The sequence below is a fragment of the Equus caballus genome, chromosome 9 (assembly GCF_041296265.1).
Source record: "Equus caballus isolate H_3958 breed thoroughbred chromosome 9, TB-T2T, whole genome shotgun sequence".
Classification (NCBI taxonomy): domain Eukaryota; kingdom Metazoa; phylum Chordata; class Mammalia; order Perissodactyla; family Equidae; genus Equus; species Equus caballus.
In genome coordinates, this window is record NC_091692.1 from 19,056,121 (window position 1) to 19,076,967 (window position 20,847).

Here is a 20,847-nt window from a genome sequence, read left to right on the forward strand (position 1 = left end):
TGTTGACCCCCACAAGATGCTTCAGTGGCCCCTCCTCAGATGAAGAGTTGATCCTTGATTCTATGTAGCTAAGGGGCATTCTGTAGAATTCATTTCCTCATTCATAGGTATTCACTTGCTTGTATTTACCACACATCACTGTAACCAGAAACTAGCCTTTTGTGGGGAACATTGGCCAGAACCCCTCTAGGAATTTAATTCCATTGTCTGATACTGATTCTGATTCATGCCCTGTTCTTATCTTAACCAGTCTTGTACCAGCTCTCTGGGCAAACTGGGAGTGGAAGTAAAAAGTTCCATGTGAGAAAGAAAAAGAAAAAGAGACCTCAGAAAGGAAATGTAGTGGCTCAAATGCCCCCAGACAGGACTATTTATCTCACTGTTCCTTTCAAACAGAAAGTAGCACTTGTTTGTTGAATACAGAGTTCCAAGCACTGCTGGTCACCTGGGCTGATAATACTGGGTATCTTCATAGGTCTTAGTGGGTGAAAGAATTTATATACATAACAAGTCACATCACATTTGTCTGTGTGTATCAACGTATGCAAACTCATGTAAAACCACCTTATATTTGTTCAAAACTTGACTTTTCAGAGTTCCTTCACCTCAGCTATTTTATCAGGTCTCACAGCAATTCGGAAGGGGTTAGGACAGGTATGAAAATAGTCATAGAGTGATTAGCCATATTACTCTCATCTCATTTGGTCACAGGACTAGGTAGTAAAAGCATAGATTAGAACCAGGTTTCTTAACTTTCAACCCAGAGCTTTTCTACTTATGTCAATTAAAAAGAAATTCCAGGAATTCATGACTTAGAGTAGAGTTTTAATGACTTTAGAACTGCCAGTGGTATAACACCAATTCTCACTTACAATGTTTATTTAGCCTCCATTGACTTTAATTTGGTAGTAGTGGGGAATAAGAAAAAAAGAAAAAAGAAAATGACATTTCATGCAATATTATATAAAAACATAACAAGGTCTTCAAAAATGCAGTATTACATAAGAACTAAGAAAGACCTAGAAAAAACAAACACGTTTGCTGCTGTACTATTTTATAAATAGCACATGGTTTGGAACACATGATGGATATAAGGATCAAACAATTACATGCAGGGATGGCCTCTGAGCTTCAGTGTTTAACATGCACAGAGCTAAGCATTTTCTGGTCAATATAATTATCCCACCAAAAATGAGGTAAGTAATATGCCTTTAAATTTAAACTTAGGCTATAAAATTTAGAATTCTACCCTTTACTTCCTGTGTTTCTTTTCCTTAGTCTGTCTAATCTAGGCTAGTTGTACAAAAATTACTTTTACTTAAAAATGGTCAGCACATTTCTTAGGGCTGGTTTGGGCTCAGAATGATTTTCTGGATCATTTATAACATTTAGCCAGGTTGAAGTTTTGTTTTAGTTATTGTTTTTATAGCAGTCTAACAGTACACACAAAACCTGTTTCCTCCTAGTTTTACTTGTCAGTTTTCAGTAAATGACAATTTTTAATCTTTCAAAAAGATACTTTAAAATAATGTGATTTGTCTTTTTACCTAATCATTTCTTCCTGTCTCTTGAAATATTTCTGTAACCATAATGAATACTGACAGGGAAAAATCACGCACACACAATTCCTCCTAAATTCTCATATGTATTTTGCTGATGATATTTGTGGGAAGTATGAATATTGCATTTAGTTAAATAGATGACTAGTGGTTTCTGTTTGGAATACTTCTTTAGGCTGTAAGGAATGAGGTCTGGCTCACACAAAGGGAGGCTCATAACGCCTGCCCAATGCCATTGTCTTACCTCATGCAAGGAGCATAAAACAACTCTTCAAGCCTTTATTCATCAAAATGGAATGTGCTTCATTAGTAATTCTACTCAGAGTGAGACTGCATACTGAGAAAATTATGTAGCAATCATATTCCCTAACCTAAGAGTTAAATACAAATGTGGAAAAGTTCACAGCATTTCATGCTACCTACCCTCCCCCTATAACCACCTGGAGACATGGCTGAACCAAGAGGAGGTACGGTGGACCCTCAATGGGCTCAATATTAAGAGTCTGTGCAATAACTTCGAGGTTCTTCTCTGATTAGCTGTGTTTTCTCATTTGCATTTGTAGGCTGGAGAACAACTGGAAAGTCCACATCTAAAAATAAGCAAAGCAAAGCAGTAAACACCCTCATATCATGTTACATTTCCTTTAATGGGGCAAGTGATGGATATTTTTGTTAAATGATGAGTGGCAAATCAATTCATAAGATATTGAGGCTGCTTGCCCTTTAAAAGACTTCAAAAGGGAGGAGACATGTCTTTACTCTTCATTTAACTTCTATCAGTTATAGAATTATAAAACCAAAGCACCGAACCCAGCTTTCACCTTGAGGCAGTTGCTGAACCTGGTGAACTTAAGCTTTAGTTTTCACCATCTTGAGGGGATGAGGACAGGGCCACCACATATGTCATATAAGCTCTACTGTATATCTATATGAAAACTTCCCCCTAGAGTTGTACAGTGCACAATTGCATATATGGCCCTGTTGGGAGAGAGGTAAAAACTCAGAGCTTGCTTAGGTGAAGAGTCTGATAGGAAACTCCCCACATAAAGCTAACACCAAAAATGGTTATGCACTCTCTAAATCTCCATACCCCTAACTCTGCATTTAAATTGTTAGTTTTGAGTCTTGGTGCTGTGTTGAGGGAGGAAAGAGCTGCCCTAAAAATGTTTAATGGCAAGACAGTGGGCACACATATTGGCAGGCCAAATTTATAATACCTGATGTTCTAAGAAATATCAAGCTGATAATTTAGTTTAAAATTGTCCTGTACAAGATATATTCCCAAAGACATAACAGAAGTGAATGGCCCCACCTTCAATGCAGGCCTCAAAAAAAAAAAAAAACACTACAAAAATTGCAGTAAACATGAACTCATAGTAAAAATAAATAGATAGGAAAGAGAGAGATTGAGAAGAAGGGAGGAAAAGAGTACACACAGAAACAATGCACACAGAGTAAGAGCCAACTGAAACAACGGATGGCCAAATCAGACCCGGAAAGTCTTCAAGTCTTTCACGTATCAGATACAGATTTAAAAAAGAATTAAATTTTTTTTTGAATGAGCAAATTCATTTTGAAATTAATAAAAAAAAAACTTCTAGAAATTAAAATATATGAAAATTTAAAAACATGATGGATGAGTTTAACAGCTAATGAGAGAATTAGTGAAATTGAAGACAGATATGAGGAGATTAATAAGAAAGTAACAGAGAAATAAAGAAATAAAATACGAAAGAGGTTAAAAGACATAAAGAATAGAGTGATAAAGTCTAACTTATATCTAATAAAACTTTCATAAAGAAATGAAAAGAAGATTAAAAGAAATATTTGAAGATTTAATGACTGCAAATTCCCTGGAAAGACACAAATCCACAGGTTTAGGAACCAGCCAGGATAAACTAAAGAGAAACTCATATTTAAAACATCTTGGTGACATTGAAGAACACCAAAGACAATGGTTTTAAAAGCAGTCATACTTCTCAATAGCAAATATGGAAGCCATATTTGCTTCCATATAAAAATATGGAATTATATTTTTAGTATGTTAAAAAAAGATATCTATCAATCTAAATTTGTTGACAAACCCTCTTATCGTTATGTTTCTTTTTTTTTAAAGCGTGAAATGTATTTTCAGACAATAAAAACAAATTATGCCACTGGCAGACCCAATTAAAAAGATGTAATTCGGCAGAAAGAAAGTGTTACCAAATGGAAAATTTGTGCTGTAAAAAGGAAGGATTAGGGGGCCCAGCCCCGTGGCTGAGTTGTTAAGTTCACCCACTCCTCTTCGGCAGTCCAGGGTTTCACCAGTTCAGATCCTGGGCATGGACATGGCACTGCTCATCAGGCCATCTTGAGGCAGCATCCCACATGCCACAACTGGAACCCCCGCAACTAAAAAAAATATATACAACTAGGTACTGGGAGAATTTGGGGAGAAAAAGCAAACAAAAAAAAAAGAGAGAGAGATTGGGAACAGTTGTTAGCTCAGGTGCCAATCTTTAAAAAAAAAAAAATGGAAAAGGAAGGATTAGTAAAGAAAATGGTAGGTATGTGAGTAAAGGTAAATGATTATTGACTATATAAAGCAATAATAATAAGTTATGAGGCTTATAATTAAGCTAAAACTGGAATACAACAATAGTGTATAAATGAGAAAGGAGGTGTCCAGAGTTAAAGTGTTATAAAGTTCTTGTATTGTTCAGGAGGGGCTAAAGATAAGAATTAACTTTAAACTTTGACAAGTATGCTTGATAAATGTCTAGGGTAACCCTAAAAGAATAGAACAGAGAATATAATTTCCAAACTGGAGGAAGGAAAGATATGGAATATGAAAAAAAATATCTATCAATACAAAAGAAATAAAAAAGGGAAAGAAAAGAGAAACAGAAAAAACACATCAATTTAAAGTTATAATTATAATAATAAAATATTAATAGAAAGCATGTATATAGTGCTTATTATGTGCCTAGCACTGTTAGCACTTTATGTATGTTAACTCCCTTAATAGCAGCACTTCAAGGTAGGGTTATTATTATAGCCATTTTGCAGATGAGGAAACTGAAGCACAGAGTGTTTTAAGTAACTAGCCTGAGTTACACAGATAGTAAGTAACAGAGCTAGTATTCAAACCTAGGCAATATTTCTTAGAGTCCGTTCTCTTGAAGACTATGCTATACTGTCTCTCACACAAGATGAAGTTAGTAGAAAATAATCAAAATATATCATTAATTATAATAAATACAGATGGACTTAATACTCCATTTAAACTATATGCTCTTTATAAAAGACACATTAAAAAAACATAAGGACAAAAAAAGTTGAGAATAAAAAGATGGAAACATTTACCACACAAACACTAACAAAAAGAAAGCTACTATAACTACATTTTAACAAAATAAAATATGACAAAAAGCATTGCTAGAACTAAAGGGTAACTACATAATAATAAAATATTCAATTCACCAAGTAGCTATAAAAATTTTAAACGTACATACACTAATAACATAGCCTCAAAATATATGAAGCAAAAATTGACAGAACTTTATAGAGAAATAGAAGAATCCATCATCACAGTGGAAGATTTGAATGCTTGTCCCAGGAATGGACTGATGAAGCAAGCAAAAAAATCTTTAAGGATATAAAGAATTTGAAAAGTATGATGTTGTGGACTAACTTGTGTCCACCCTTCCCCTAAATTCATATGTTGAAGTTCTAACCCCCAGCACCTCAGAATGTGATGCATTTGGAGAGAGGGTCTTTAAAGAGGTAATTAAGTTGAAATGAGGTCCCCAGGGTGGGCCTTAATCCTATATGAGTGGTGTGTACAGGAGAAAAGGATGTTAGGACATAGACGCACAGAGAGAAGACCATGTGAAGGCACAAGGAGAAAATGGCCATCGTCATGCCAAGAAGAGAGGCCTCAGAGGAAACCAACCCTGTGACACTTTGATCTTTGACTTCTAACCTTCAGAATTGTGAAAGAATACATTTCTATTGTTCAGTCAAGCCAGTCTATGGTACTTTGTTATGGCAGCCCTAGCAAAGTTACACGTATAATAAATTAGCTTTATTTAATGGTCGTGTATGAAACAATGAACCTAACAAATGCAGAATGTATTGTTTTGAAGCAATGTGGAACATTTATAAAAACTGATTAAGTTCTAGGCTGTAAAGCAAGCCTCAAGATGTTTCAAAGTATTGTATCATGCTGTCCACATTTTCTGATCACAATGCAGTTAAGTTAGACACAAACAATAAGGAACCTGGAAAATCCCCACGGGTTTACAATTAAGACACATATAGGCCTAACTTGTGGATCAAAGGAAAAATCATAATGGAAATTAGAAAATATTTAGAACTCAGATTATAAGAACATATATGTGTGTGTATGAAGCTAAAGTGATACTCATAGAAAAATTTATAGCCTTAAATGCTAAATATTAGAAAAGAAGAAGGGCTGAATATTAAGAACTACAAAAATCAACAAAAAATAAATTTAGAAATAATGAAGAAAAAAATTAAGTAGAAACAAATACAAGAGAATCAACAAAACCAAAAGTTATTTATTTGAGAAAACTGATAAAATTTTCAAATATCTAGTGAAAGTCACTAAAAAAAGAAGGCAGAAATAACCAATATAAGTAATGAAAAATGGGGCAATAATGCATATACTATAGATGCATAAAAAGTAATAAGAGGAAATTTTAAAGAAGTAATTTTTTTTTTAAAGATTGGCACCTGAGCTAACAACTGTTGCTAATCTTTTTTTTCCCCCCTGCTTTTTCTCCCCAAATACCCCTGGTACGTAGCTGTATATTTTAGTTATGGGTCCTTCTAGTTGTTGCATGTGGGACGCCGCCTCAGCATAGCCTGACGAGCAGTGCCATGTCTGCGCCCAGGATCCCAACCAGCCAAACCCCGGGCCACCGAAGAGCAGTGTGTGAACGTAACCACTCAGCCACGGAGCTGGCCCCAAAGAAGTAAGTTTTTAATAATGAAGAAAGGAAACCTAAATGGCCTATAAACATTAAATACATTGAGTCAATAATTTAAAATTTGTACAGTCACACATTAGCCCAGAAGGTTCTACAAAATCCTGTAGAAATAAATAAATCCAATAATACACAGACTCTTCAAGAAAAGTTAAAAAAGGAATACTTCCTAATTTATTTATGAGGCACAATTTGATATAGAACCCATAAGGAAAGTTTGAGAAAGGAAAATTATAGGCCAATCTCATTCATTAACATAGATACAAACATCTAAACCAAAATATTAGCAAACCCATTTCATCAAAAAATAAAATAATTAATACACCAAGACTGCACAGGATTTATCTCAGGAATACAAACTTGTTTTAACCTTGGAAAATCAATTCACATAATTCTTCACATTAACAGAATTAAAGGAGAAAAATCATGCCCATCTGAACTGATGAAGAAAAAAATGTTGGATAAAATTTCACACCCATCATAAAGTTCTGACAAAATAGAAAGAGAAGACAACTTTCTTAACCTGATCAAAAACTGACAGCAAACCTCATAATTATGATACAATCTTGAAAGCATCTTCTCTTCAACATTTTACTGGTAGTCTCAGTAAACACAGAAAGGCAAAAAAAGAAGAAAAAATGGTAAGGAATAGGAAGGAAGAATCAAAATTATCACTACTCACAAATGATGTAAATAGTTATGTAAAAACCCTAGTGGATTTACTGATAAATAATTAAAAATAGAGAGGTTAGCTAGTTTCTTAAGTTCAAAATCAATGTTTTAAAAGAAAACACATTTCTCTATACCAAAATACACGTATAAAACTAATAGATATAACTTTTTAATTTGTAATTGTATAAAAATGGATAAATGTAACCAAAATATATAAGATATATCTTTAGTGAAAGTCTATGAAGAAGACCTAAATAAATGGAGAGATATATCATGTCATGTATTAGAAGATTTGCTTTCTTAAATATGTCCGTTCTACCTAATCTCCAGTGTCACTGCAATTCTAACCAAGATCCCAAAGGTTTTGTTCAAAGAACTTTTGTTAAAGAACTGGACAAAGCTGATTCTACAATTTATATGAAAAAGCAAAAGGCCAAAGATATGTGAGACTCTCCTGAGGAACAAGTTAGGAGGCCCTGCCTAAACAGTATCAGGAATTGTTATAAATGGGCCTGGTATTGCTTACAGATAGACAAAATGACCAGTGGACCAGAACAAAAAGCCCAGAAACTGCTCCATCTACTGAAACTTAATGCATACCAAAACCAAGACCGGAAATCAGCGTGCTAGGACAATGCGTTTTCTATATGGAAAAAAAATGAAATGGAATCCTACATCATGCCACATGCAAAAATCAATTCCCGGTGATTAAACATGTAAATGTGAGAAACAAAACTATAAAACTTTGAGAAGACCATTTAGGAGAACACCTTTATATCCTTAGGATAGGGACAGATTCCTTAATCAAAACACCAAAAATCACTAAACATAAAGGCAAGGATTGACATTTTGACTACATTAAAATTAAGGACTTTGCTTTATTAAAAGACACCATAAAGAGTGATATACCAAAGTCATAAATTGGCAGAATATATTTTAAACAAACATAATCAAGAGAGTTAATACCCAAATATAAAAAAACAGTAAGAAAGGCAGATGATATAATAAAAAACCTGCAAAAGATTTGAACATTTCATAGAAGGAGAAGCCCAAATGACCGATAAGTATATGAGAAGATGTTCAACTTTACTAGTAACCAAAAACATAAAAATTGGAACCACAATGATATACCATATCCCAATCACCAGAGTGGCATGAATTTACAGTCTGGCGAAGTCAAGTGTTGGCAAGGATTTGGAGCAATAGGAATTCTCATTAACTGTTAGTGGGAATGGAAATCAGTGCAACAAATTTGGTGTTATGTAATAACACCATACCCTTTGACTCAGGTATTTCACTCCTGCATATATACCTAGAAAACTCTAGCATTCATGCACCAGGAGTCACGTACAAGAACATTCATAATAGCACTGTTTGTAATGTTAAAAAAGTGGAAACTACCCAAATATCCATTAGCAGTAGAATGGATAAATAAATTATAGTATGTTTTCACAGAAAAATACTATATAACAGTGAAAATGAATGAAAGTCACAATATAAATGAATCTCAGAAATATATGGAGTGAAAAAAAAGCAAATTGAAGGATAATTGTTGACTATAAGTCCAGTCATTTAAAGTTCAAAAATATGCAAAACCAAGCATTATACTGATTAGGAATATAAATATATATAGTTGTAATACTAAAAAGGATAGTAAGAAAACGATTATATTACAGTAGCCGAGACATGGATGGAAACAACCCAAGTGTCCATCTATGGGTGAACAGATAAGGAAAATATGGGGTATATATATATACACAATGGTATATTGTTCAGTTATAAAAAAGAAGAAAATCCTGCCATTTGCAACAATATGAATGGGCCTTGAGTGCATTATGCTAAGTGAAATAAGTCAAAGAAAGACAAACGCTGCATCATCTCACTTATAAGTGAATCTAAGAAAAACAACCAAACTCATAGAAAGAGATCAGATTTGTGGTTACCAGAGGGGAGGGGAGGGAAGTTAGATGAAGCTGATTAAAAGGTACAAACTTCCAGTTATAAGATAAGTAAGTACTGGAGATATAATGTACAGATGATGACTGTAGTTAACACTGCTGTATGGTATATTTGAAAGTTGCTAAGAGAGTAAATTCTAGAAGTTCTCATCACAAGAAAAAACTTTTTTTTTTGGTATCTATATGAGATGACGAATGTTAGCTAAACTTAGTATTGTAATCATTTCACAATATATGTAAGTCAAGTCCTTATGCTGTGCATCTTAAACTTATACAGTGCTGTATGTCAACTAAATACTTCAATAAACTGAAAGAAAAAAAGGAAAATGACTACAAATGATTTAAGATAGCAGGTAATTCTGAAGAGGGAAAAGCAAACAAAGAACTTAAAAGGTAAGGACAATACTCTCTTACTGAAAGGTAGAAAGCCAGATCAAAATGTCTGTTTATGTGTATTTAATATTTAATGAAAACAGTAACAGATAAAGGAGGTAAGTGAATTACCCCAAAAAGTTCAACTGGTAGCCAAAAGAGTCGGGCCTTGAAATGGCACCGTCTAACGCCAGAGCTCTCTGTCCTAGCCACTGTCAGTGTACTGCTCTCAAGGTCACAGACACAAAAGGCTGGTAATCAACTTTGCCATTTCCCCACGCTTTGTGAATATTGGGGCCTTGCTTAGGCCTGTGGCATCGTCCTCTTCCTCCACGGGTGAATCTGCAGGGAACAAAGAGCCTTCTCCTTTTCTGAAGGGAGGGTCTTTAGTTTCCTTCTCCAGTCAGATCTTGGTCTACCCCTCTCCTCTACTGTATATATTTTTAAATTGAGGTGAGATTCACATAACATAAAATAAACAATTTGGTAGCATTTAGTACATTCACAACGTAATAAGTGTATAATTCACCACCTCTATCTAGTTGTAAAACATTTCCCCAAAAGAAAACCAGAATCCAGTAGGTGGTTGCTCCCTGTTCCTCCCTCAACCCCAGGCCCTGGTGACCACCAGTCTGCTTTCCAGACTGGATTTACCTCTTCTGGATATTTCACATAAATGGAATCATACAATATTTGTCCTTTTGTGGCTGGTTCCTTTCACTTAGCATAATATTTCCAGGTTCGTCCACACGACATACACATGTAGTATGTATCAGTACTTCATTCTTTTTTATGGCTGAATAATATTTCACCTATGCTCTGCTTTTTTGCACTTTCTTCCTCAGAGCCCCCTGGGTTCTCTCAATTCCCTTTCCCCTCTTCCTGGTTAAATCCTACTGCTCTTGCTGTTCTCTAGTAAACTGTCCAGGATTCCAGCTGCTTTCCACCTATCACATTTCACATCAGTGGTATGAGCCCATGTCTGGGCATATCCCAGTTTGGGGTTACACAAATATGGTCTCTGCACAACTTCTGCTTCACTCAATTCCTTGATAAAACTATTCAAATAGAACAGCCCAATATGACTACACCTGCCTTCCTGGCATCTGGAGCACCGTTGGCCATTTTATCCACAGGATATAGGGAGATACCGTGCCAAGTGCTTTGCTGGTATGAAGATTCATCCCTTCTAGGGTTCTCCATCCCCATAATCTCCTACCCCTTAACAACTCCTCATTCTTTAAGTCTTCAGCTTTAAATGGCACTTCCTCAGGGAAGCTGTTCTCCCCTGCATCTAGGTCAGGTTCCCCAGTGTTCATTATCCCAGCTCCTGTGCATCTCCTTTGGCAGGCTTTTTATACCTGTAACTAACTAGCTCTTTCTGTGATTGTTTAATATTTGTCTCTCCATCTCCTCTGCTGGATCGTAAAGTCTAAGACAGCAGGAGGCATGTCTTTCTTTTCTCTAGCCCCTCGCATAGTGTCAGGCAAATATTAAGTGCTCAATCAATGTTTGCTGTTGAAAGGCGATCTTGATAAACCTGTGTAGTAAATTTGCTCAATGAACCTTGGCAGCCAAAAATTGAAGAAGGCTTGGGTCCACTTTGAACTGCTTTTGTGGTAGCAGTCTGAGCTGACTCACTCATCCTGCTCCCCTGGTCCAGAGCTTTGAGGATGCTTACTTGATATATTCATATAAAGAAGAAGAAAGAGCTTTGAACTAGTTACAAGAATTATTTTCCATGAATTATTTTTAGAAATTGATTCCTTTTGATTGGGGAAAAGAGGGTAGGAAGGAGATTGAGTTGGGCTTGGTGAAAAAAGGAAGGATGAATTTAGTCTCTTCCTTGGTACCCTTTTCCTGGGCAGTAGAGTGTGATGAATACTGAACAGCCAATCTAATAAATATCTCACTATTTGCCCAAGATATTGGCCGAGAGAAGTCTAATTACAAGCCATATGGCCTCTTCAGCTCAGTGGCTGTGAATTTATCTGGGTTTTATCTAGGTGAGTAGCAAGAACAGTTAAGCAATCAATAGATTTTTCTATGCACTGAGTCTCACATTTTTAGATCCAAAGTCAAAACTATAAAATCTTTTCCTTTAGATACTTATTCCCTCTCCTTCAAAAACAAAAAAAAAATGGGGAAATCATGACTCCATTAGAAATTTTTAGAGCTTAACTGGGGGTTTTCAGTCCACTGCCTTCAGCTTAGAAAAAAGAAACCGAATTTAGCTTTGTATTTTTGGTTTGCTTTGTCAGGATGTTCAGAGATAACTAGTTCCAGTTTATGCTCTTGCTTCTGTACCTTGCTACACTGTCTCATAGATGCGTACAGACACACAGCCCCAGGGAAGAGGGTTTGGTCTATAAAACTCCCTTGGCTGGTAGAATTCTGATTTCATTGTGGCCTTCAGCTAACAGAAGAGTAGAAAGTCTAAATGAGATTTACTTATTTATTTATTTATTTATTGGTGAGGAGGATTGGCCCTGAGCTAAGATCTGTTGCTAATCTTCCTCTTTTTGCTTGAGGAAGACTGTTGCTGAGCTAACATCTGTGCCAACCTTCCTCTATTTTCTGTATGTGGAATGCTGCCACAGCATGGCCTGAAGAGCGGTGTGTAGGTCTGCGCCTGAGATCTGAACCCATGAACCCTGGGCTGCCGAAGTGGAGCTTGTGAACGTAACTACTACACCACCAGGCCAGCCCCATAAATGAGCTTGTTTTAAATATACCACTCAAAATTTCACAAAGTCAAGCTTCTAATTTGTGCACATTTGAAAGGAAGGGAAATAAGCTGGTATCCATTGCCTTCACCTTTCAAATTTCAAATTTTCCAAGACAAAAAAAGGGAACAGACTCCTCCCCAAGACTATTCTATTTGATCCTGATTGATTCATAAGAATAATAGAATTCCCTGTGTTCCTAAGATCCAAGTAGGAGTATATTTTTATTTTGAGAAAGAAATGGGAATCAGTTTACAAGATCTATAGTTTCCAGTGAATATTGAAGATGCCACTGTTCTGAACTTTCTGCCCTTTATTTCTTAAGGGTAGAAGCTGGATTATACCCTTTCATATAGTTGAAAGAGATACAATAACACAAGCAAATCTCTCCTCTCTGCTACCAAATCCCACCCTGTACCACTACACTTGAACAGAGATTGGGACCATGTTACAGTATCAAAAGGTATCTCAGACTTTAGTGTCAAAGAGTAGGCATGTTTGAAATATGCACCTAACAAAAAATATCCAAGAAAAATCATAAGCTTTAGACATAAAACTAGAATTATTAAACTATCTCAAAGCAGATGAAAAAACATTTCTAATGGCTTTTTATAAGTCAGTTGGTTAAAAAAAGGATTTGATATTTGGATTTTGATAAATTAAGAAATATCTACAATGTCCTATAACATGTCCTTAAAAATGAAATTTGAGGTGTTTAGTCACTGAATTCAAATCGGTGTAGTATTCAAATGAAAATGTAGTATACCTGATTTAAAAGCTAAGATTTTCAAGGTGATGATAGCAGAGCAATAAACCAAATGGTAGAAATCCTAGCCAGTGCTTATTAGGTAAGAAAAAATAAAATAAAATAAAAGGCATACGGATTGGAATGGAAGAAATAAGATTGTACTTGTAGATGACGTGATTGTCTACATAAAAAATCCCAAGGAATTCACACCTACACAAAAATACGAATTAATAATTGAGCTTAACAAGAACACAGGATGCAAAGTCAACACAAAAATAGTTGTAAATACTTGTGATGAACAATTGGAAACCAAATTAAAAACCAGTGCTATTTACAATAGCTCCCCGCAAGATGAAATACTTAGATATCCATCTAACAAAACATGGAACAGCTCTGTATGCTGAAAATTACAAAATACTTGTAAAAGAAATCAAATGAGACCTAAATAACTGGAGACACGTACCATGTTGGAGAATTGGAAAGTTCAACATAGTAAAAGTGATCTACAAACTGATCTACAAATTGAATGCAATTCTAATTAAAAAAAAAAACAGCAGTATTTTTCTGTAGATTTAGACAAACTGATACTAAAATTTATAAGGAAAGGCAAAGAAACTAGAATAGCCAAAACAGTTTTGAAAAAGAATCACACTAGCTGATTTTAAGACTTACTTTAAAGCTGCAGAAAGCAAGACAGTGTATTATTGGTGAAGGCATAGACACACAGATTAGTGGTACAGAAGAGAGAGTCCATAAATAGGCCCATAAAAATACGGCAAATGAAGGTTGACCCTTCGGATTCCTTCCAACTCTAAAATCCTAGGATTTTAGGATTAGATGCAGCATAAGATAATTAAAAATCTCCTCAGTGAGAAAATGTTTGCCATATTTTATTTAATTTCAGAATCACTGAAATAAAATTCTCTAAGCCCAAAATCTCACCAGTACCTGCTAATGGATTCAAATCTTGATGTATGCTGCTTATCATTTGTCGTGAGTAACTTGATACTTGAGTGACTCGTAGCCCCTTTCAAGTGTATTTTCTAAACAACTTTAAGTGGGTCCCCTTCTTTTGGAGAACAGAGGAAGCCACAGTCCACTTATTGGATCACAATCCAGAAAGCATAGTCTTCACATGTAATCTGCTTTTTCCTCCTTACAAGCTTTAACCTACATTAGTTTTCCCTGTAAACCACATTAAGTCCCTGAATTAGTGGAGTAAAAATATGAAACTAACTGATGCACCTAGCTGAAAATAAGGCATAAATTCTCATAATAAAATGTTAGATCGAAGAGCAGTGGTGGATTTACTGCACAGTTAACAGAATTTAAGTTTCACGGATCTTTATCTGCTCAGACCCTTGAGGGTCTGTTGGGGCCCTAGCAATGTGTTCAAATTTTTGTTGATTTGCAAGAGTACGATATTTTAACCGTAATCAGCAAAACACTGTCTCTTTCCACTTTGACATTCCCTCCATCATGCTTTTCTTGATGAGTGGCAACAGAGGGGCTATGGACATTTTGGGGATTCAGTTACAGAGAAATGAGTTGGGGATAGATTTCATTTGAATTTAGTGGGATATGTTTTTGTGGTTTGCGGGAACTCTGTGTATAGTTGATTACTGCTAGCTGTACTGGCATAGGAATGGCTTTAGGAATACTCTTATAGCTCACTATGACAATTCGCTTGCTGAGGGAACATGAAGATCCATGCCAGAGGTGGTATCACACTATATGAGTGTGTCCAGTGGGCTCTGATCTTAGAAGTACTGGGTGATGTAGGGGCAACAAGGTTTGAAATGTGCAGAGTCAAAAAGGGGTCTGTGGAAAATTCTTCCAAATCTTATATCTTATATATGAAATAAACTATATAGGAGTTTTCGCAAATTTGACAACAATTCCTAAAAATTTAGACAACATTATCAATAATGAGTCATAAAACCCAAAGAAACTTTTCTAATCTACCGATAATAAAAAACAAATTTTGATCAAACATGCTAGAGGAAAGACAGAATTATTTTTCTATCCTTCCTACACAGAATGACATTACAAAATTACTGTTAAATGAAGAGGCAATCAAAGAACATGCAACCAGAAAGCATAGGAGCGAAGTATTAGAAAGGTGTGCCAGGCAGTCAATTAAATTATTGCTCTTTTTCTAGATTTTGTGATATTTACAGTATTTGTCAGTTTTGAAGCTTTGCACTTTGTTGTGATTTCTTTTTCACATTCTAAATAAACATACACTTTCAGACCTAACTTGTAATTTTGTATTCTTTTTCTTATCGTTTAATTGTATAATTTTCAGGCCCTACAAAACCTGGATCAACTCTGCAGAGGAGCTTTTAAATATTTAGGAATAGGATAAAACTTTCCTTTTGGTTAAGGATTCATAGCAACACAGTCAAATGGGATCATGACTGACTTAGTCTAGAATCTGACCTCTGCAATGGAATTGGAAGCTCTGGAGTGTCAGAACTAACAGTGAGAGGCACTTAGATTTATCACCAGTCACCCTGCAGGTAGGAAGCCTGGGCGGAATTTGGCATCAAGTATGAATTTCTATTCCAGAAAAGAAATCTGCAAAGCAGGTCTGTTGGAATGACCTGGTGGAGCTTTTATCTAATTTAAAACAGGAAAGACTTTGAGGCTTTTCAGAGAAGTGTGAAGCACTGGATTTGGGGTAGCTAGGTTCAATTCACCTAGTTTTGGTTTCTGCACTGTAAAGGAAAAGCTAAGATAACGTTGACACAGTGGATGATGATGACAATACTCTTCTATCTCACTGTCCCTTCCTATCCTCTGTCAGTGACTGGGTACTGGACTGGATTGATGGATGTTATAGGTGATCCTATGGACAATGGGGCCACTGACCCTGACATGATCGTATAAGAATTTATCTTCCTCACAAGAGCAGATGGGATTAATGCACTGGGATCATCATTCCTAAGCAAGTTATGTCAAGGTCACTGGCCCATCCCTGAAGAGGAATTTACATATATATGTGTGTGTGTGTGTATATATATATATATATGTCCATTTAATCCATTTATGAATAATACTGCTTGCTTGCTCTTTTTGGTATGTATGCCCCCATTAAAAGATTAATTTGTCCTTTTATATCCCAAATAAGGCAAAAGAAAATTGTAATTGTATTTCACCATGGGCCCCCAATTTGGCTCCAGGGACAGTAATAAAAATTTGTAAGAGCAACCCGTCTGTTTGCCAGACTGGCCACCCAGTGTCCCCACAGGAAGGAGTCCCAGGTTGCAGGAAAAATCCCTTCCGTCCTCTTTAACCTCCCAATCCTAAAATGGTCTGAGACTAAGTACAATTCACATGATCGCAGACTTCTTCCTTCAAGCTGGAGTCAGAGTGGTTAATGATGATATTACTTAGCATCACATTTGATAGGAAATAAAAGGTGTGTAGAAGCCTTTAGACAGTCTCTGTGCTTGATCTCATGGAATTTCTGTTTCATTGTGACCAAAAGAATGAGAGTATGGTACAGTCCAGAAAAGTGCACCGGTCCTAATTCCAGCAGTTCTGACAACAATGGGCCACTCTCTGAATTACCAAGTAATTCTTTTATTTGGCTGTCCAGAGTTCTTTGTGATCTAGTGATAAAGTCTGTAATTCAGAATAATGATGCATTCTACAGGGGAAAATGGCAGTAGGACTAGAGAGAACAATGGCTGGTTTGACTCCAGCTTGTTTAAACGAAGGCATTTCCCAGAGAACATGAAGTATTCCTGGTGTTGTGAATTCTATGAGATTTCATCTTTTTAACATTTTTCTTTTATCATTTCTGAGTAGAATGAACTTGAAGACTCAAGTAATGTATTATGGCCATGCACACACATAGATAGATGTGTGGAGGTGGCTTAGCAAAGCAAATACTCCCATTTACATAAGACAATATTCTTTTTTTTTTTGGTGAGGAAGATTAACCCTGAGCTGACATCTGTGCCAATCTTCCTCCATTTTTTGTATGTGGGATGCCTCCACAGCACGGCTGGTGAGTGGAGTATGTCTGCACTTGGGATTTGAACCTGCGAACATGGGCCACTGAAGTGGAACATGAGGAAATTTAACCACTTGGCCACAGGGCCGGCCCGAAGACAATATGCTTGATGCTGGTTTGAGGCTAGCTCTGAATGCATGGATATGGAAGGAAGCTACATTTCCAGGGAAGAAAGACTACCTTCTCCCACTTCTAACCAAAACTCATTACCAAATTATCAAAAAATAGAAAAGTCAGGGATTGTTGACTTTTCTTGGTGTCCATTCCCTTCTATTTGAGGAGAAATCCTAAAGTAACAGGCTGAAATGCTTTACCTAGAAGAAATTTTTACCTTAGTTCTCCTATCCCTGGGCATTCTCACCTGAACCTCCTTGAACCCAGAGTTCACTCTCTTGTAATGAGACTGTGAATTATACTATCCTTGCTTTGTTACCAGCATATTTCATGATCTCTTTCTAATTTGGTGTCAGGTTCTGCTTTTCTCTGTGGCTGGTAAAGGTAGTTGTCCTTTAATCCTCTCCAAAAGAGGTATCAAAGCTGACAGTCTCTGGGATTTCCCCCTTTTGCTTTTTGGATCTCTCTCATTTTAGTTATAACCATCACCATGAGACCTGGTGCTTGTTCAGGCCTGTGAAAGGACGCCCACTACCTCTGCTCTCATCTTACTCCACCTTTTTCCATGTCAGTCTTGATCTGCTCCTCAAGATCCTCTGGAGACACATAGAAATCCTCTTCTGGCACAGATGATTTGGGCCGGCAGCGTCCACAACAGCAGTTGCAACAGCAACACAGACAGCAGCAAAAATAGCAGCCAGTCAAGAGGCCAATGATAACAAACAGGGTCTAGGGGAAACAGAGGCAAAGAAAAATAGGGGTGAGAGGGGGTGGGGTGTGGGAGAACTCCAGAAATTGTGTGCACCATGTACCTCCGGAGACCGGAAGACATCGCAGTTCACCCCAAAGAGCACATACTCACCCTCTTCCTTGTGCTGTGCAAGAAATATCTTTTTAGCTTCCTTGGAAACAAATTCCTCATAAAGTTTGCCTAACAAGTTAAGCCAGGAAGAAATGACTTGTAGCCAAAATAACAAAGTATGACATTTTCTTCTTTATTCTTAAGCTATAATGATCATTATTAAGAGTAGAGCAAACAAAACAACAAACGAACATAACCTCTACAAGTCAAATGAGCTACGCAAGGGAACCGAATCATTCTCACCAAAGAAGAGCTATTCGTAGCTCCCTCTACCTCTCCCCGCCCTGCCCACCTTCCTCTTAGTCGCCAAGTCCTGCAGAGTCTCTCTCCTCAAGATCTCTTGCACGCTCCCCCTCTTCTCCATCCTGACAGGTAAGGCTTTAGAAGAGATCCCCTCATCACTACTCTGGACACTTCAGCAGCCTCCTAACTGAACTTCCTACCTCCGTTCTTGCCTCCTAATCCACTCTGCACGTTGCTGCTGGAGCTTTCTGAAATATGTGTTCTCTTGAGCCCAGGCAGCCACACTCCTGCCTCTTAGAAAGGGCCAGAGGGGCTGCCCAGTGGCGCAGCAGTTAAGTTCTCACGTTCTGCTTCGGCGGCCCGGGGTTCACCAGTTCGAATCCTGCGGGCAGACATGGCACCGCTTGGCAAGCCATGCTGTGGTAGACGTCCCACATATAAAGTAGAGGAGGATGGGCATGGATGTTAGCTCAGGGCCAGTCTTCCTCAGCAAAAAGAGGAGGATTGGCAGAAGATATTAGCTCAAGGGTAATCTTCCTCAAAAAAAAAAGAAAAGAAAAGAAAAAAAGAAAAGGCCAGAGCTCCTTATTAGAGGTCATCCAGTCTCTGCCAACCCCTCCTTGCCACCAGCATGGCCCTGTTCCTGCCATACCTGCCATAGCTTCGCTCTCCCTACCTGGACGTCCCCCTACCATTCCCTGGTCATCTATCAAATACCCACTCCGTGTTTAGGATTCATCTCAAAGCTCCTCTCTCTTTGACAGCTTTCCTGATCGCCCCCTGGAATGATTACTCCCTCCTTTGTGCCCCAGTTGTACTCCATACAAATGTCTACCTTGGTGCTCTTTTTGTTGATACTTTAGGACATTGATTGGTTTACAGGTCTGTCTCTTGAGCTTCTTGACGGTTAGAACTATGTGTCAGGAATCTTTTAATCCCTCCTATCTAAGGGTTTAGTACATGGCATGCGGCAGACACTTGATAAATACCTACTGAATTAATGAATGTATAAAGTAATTAATAGATAAACAAATGATTTGTTTCTCCTGGTGAACAGCACCGGGATTTCATCACGAGCTTATAAAAGGTTTGCTAAGTTTGCCATAGCTAAAGATGAAAAGAAACTCTCCCAACCCCCAACTTTGAAGTTAAAATAAGCCAGTTTTTGTTAACTGAGCAAAATAAATTTATGATTTTATTAAAAATATGTTATTTGAAATAGAAAGGAAGTGGTTTATACATCTTTGAATTAGAATGCAGATTTCATCTAATAAAGGGAGCAAAGAGGATAAAGATCACCACGGGTGTCTGCAGGTCTTCAGTAACTTAGGGCAGAAACCTTTAATGTTGATGAACGTCACCTGCCCCATTCCCGCTTCCTGGCCCGGGACTCCATCTGTCTGACTCTGGCCCCAGTGGTGGGGTGGAGCCTGTGGTGGCTTGGAGTGAGGGAGCTTCACTCACACTTCACACCTATATCTTTTTGTTATGGATACTCTGCATTTTCATAGGCTTTGGTAAATTACTCTGAAAACAAAACTGCGACACCCTCCTCCTCACCACCTGCCTCCAAGACCCTCCTGGGCAGTATTCCTGAGCCAGTGCCCCAACAAGCTCCTCCTTTCTTTACCGACTTTTGCCCTTTTTGTTTTTACTATGCAATTCCCATATTACTCTGTGAAAATTTCCTTTAATTCATATACTGTTTTGTTCTTTAATTATTCCAACTAGATTGTTAGCCTATTGCAGAAGTAACCTTATCTCGTACAATGCTTAGCAGCACAGTACCAGGCACATGTAACTGTCCAATAGTTTTTAAACACATTTTCATTGGTACGCTGATTCATTCATGCAATGCTACTTAATACATGATCACTGTGCGCCCATCTAATGGGCACCGTGTAATTAGGCTTAGGCACAAGTGGAAGGGAAGATAGATTTTTTGTAGCCTTATTTTCAAAGAGCCACATCAGGAATTATTTTATATATTTCTTATACTACCGGACAGCTTCTGCTTGTCTATATAAATTTCGATCAATTTTGTCAACTTCCTGGGCAGGGAAACCTATTCTCTTTTTTATGCAAGCAGGCTCCAATATGCAATCAAGTGCTAGTGTGTAAGTTATCTAGAACTCCAAATGTACCTTCCCATGGAAAGACTGTCCCGCCTGGAGCTTAGGTTCCCAGGCAAGCCCACAAAAGCCCATATTGTTATATGAATGTTCCATCTATCATCATAAATGGCATCGTCAGTGTGTACACTCTCATCCCAAGTTCCAAATCTGCTTGGCAGGAACTTATCTCCCTCCCAAGTCTTCAACAGTAAAGAAAGGAGGGTTCAGTGGGAATCTCAGTTATCCCCAAGAAAAGGAATTCCAGGAACTGCAGAAGGCAAATGAGGCTTTAGGTTGCAAACTCTGTCTGTCCATGCTTATTACAAAAACATATTCTCTCTCCTCCTGCATATATAAAACTTCAATTTAGCAGAATTTATTTTAGTGAAAGAAATAGCAATCAGAATACTACTGAATATGAAACCTCCTCTTTGGAGATTTGCAGTTTTTTAAATTATTAA

General features: G+C 37.2%; 1 protein-coding gene across 5 annotated transcripts in view; it reads right to left on the reverse strand.

The window, feature by feature from the left end:
• Nucleotides 1-808: 808 nt before the first annotated feature.
• DNAJC5B (DnaJ heat shock protein family (Hsp40) member C5 beta) overlaps nt 809-20,847 on the reverse strand; it is an 88,541-nt gene continuing 68,502 nt past the window's right edge. For all 5 annotated transcript variants that reach the window (XM_005613089.4, XM_023648526.2, XM_014728010.3 and 2 more), the window contains 2 exons: nt 17,725-17,896; nt 809-2,149 (listed from right to left, as the gene is read on the reverse strand). In XM_005613089.4, the coding sequence (XP_005613146.1) occupies nt 2,055-2,149; nt 17,725-17,896 (267 nt within the window). In that variant the 3' untranslated portion in view covers nt 809-2,054. The remainder of the gene's footprint in view (nt 2,150-17,724; nt 17,897-20,847) is intronic.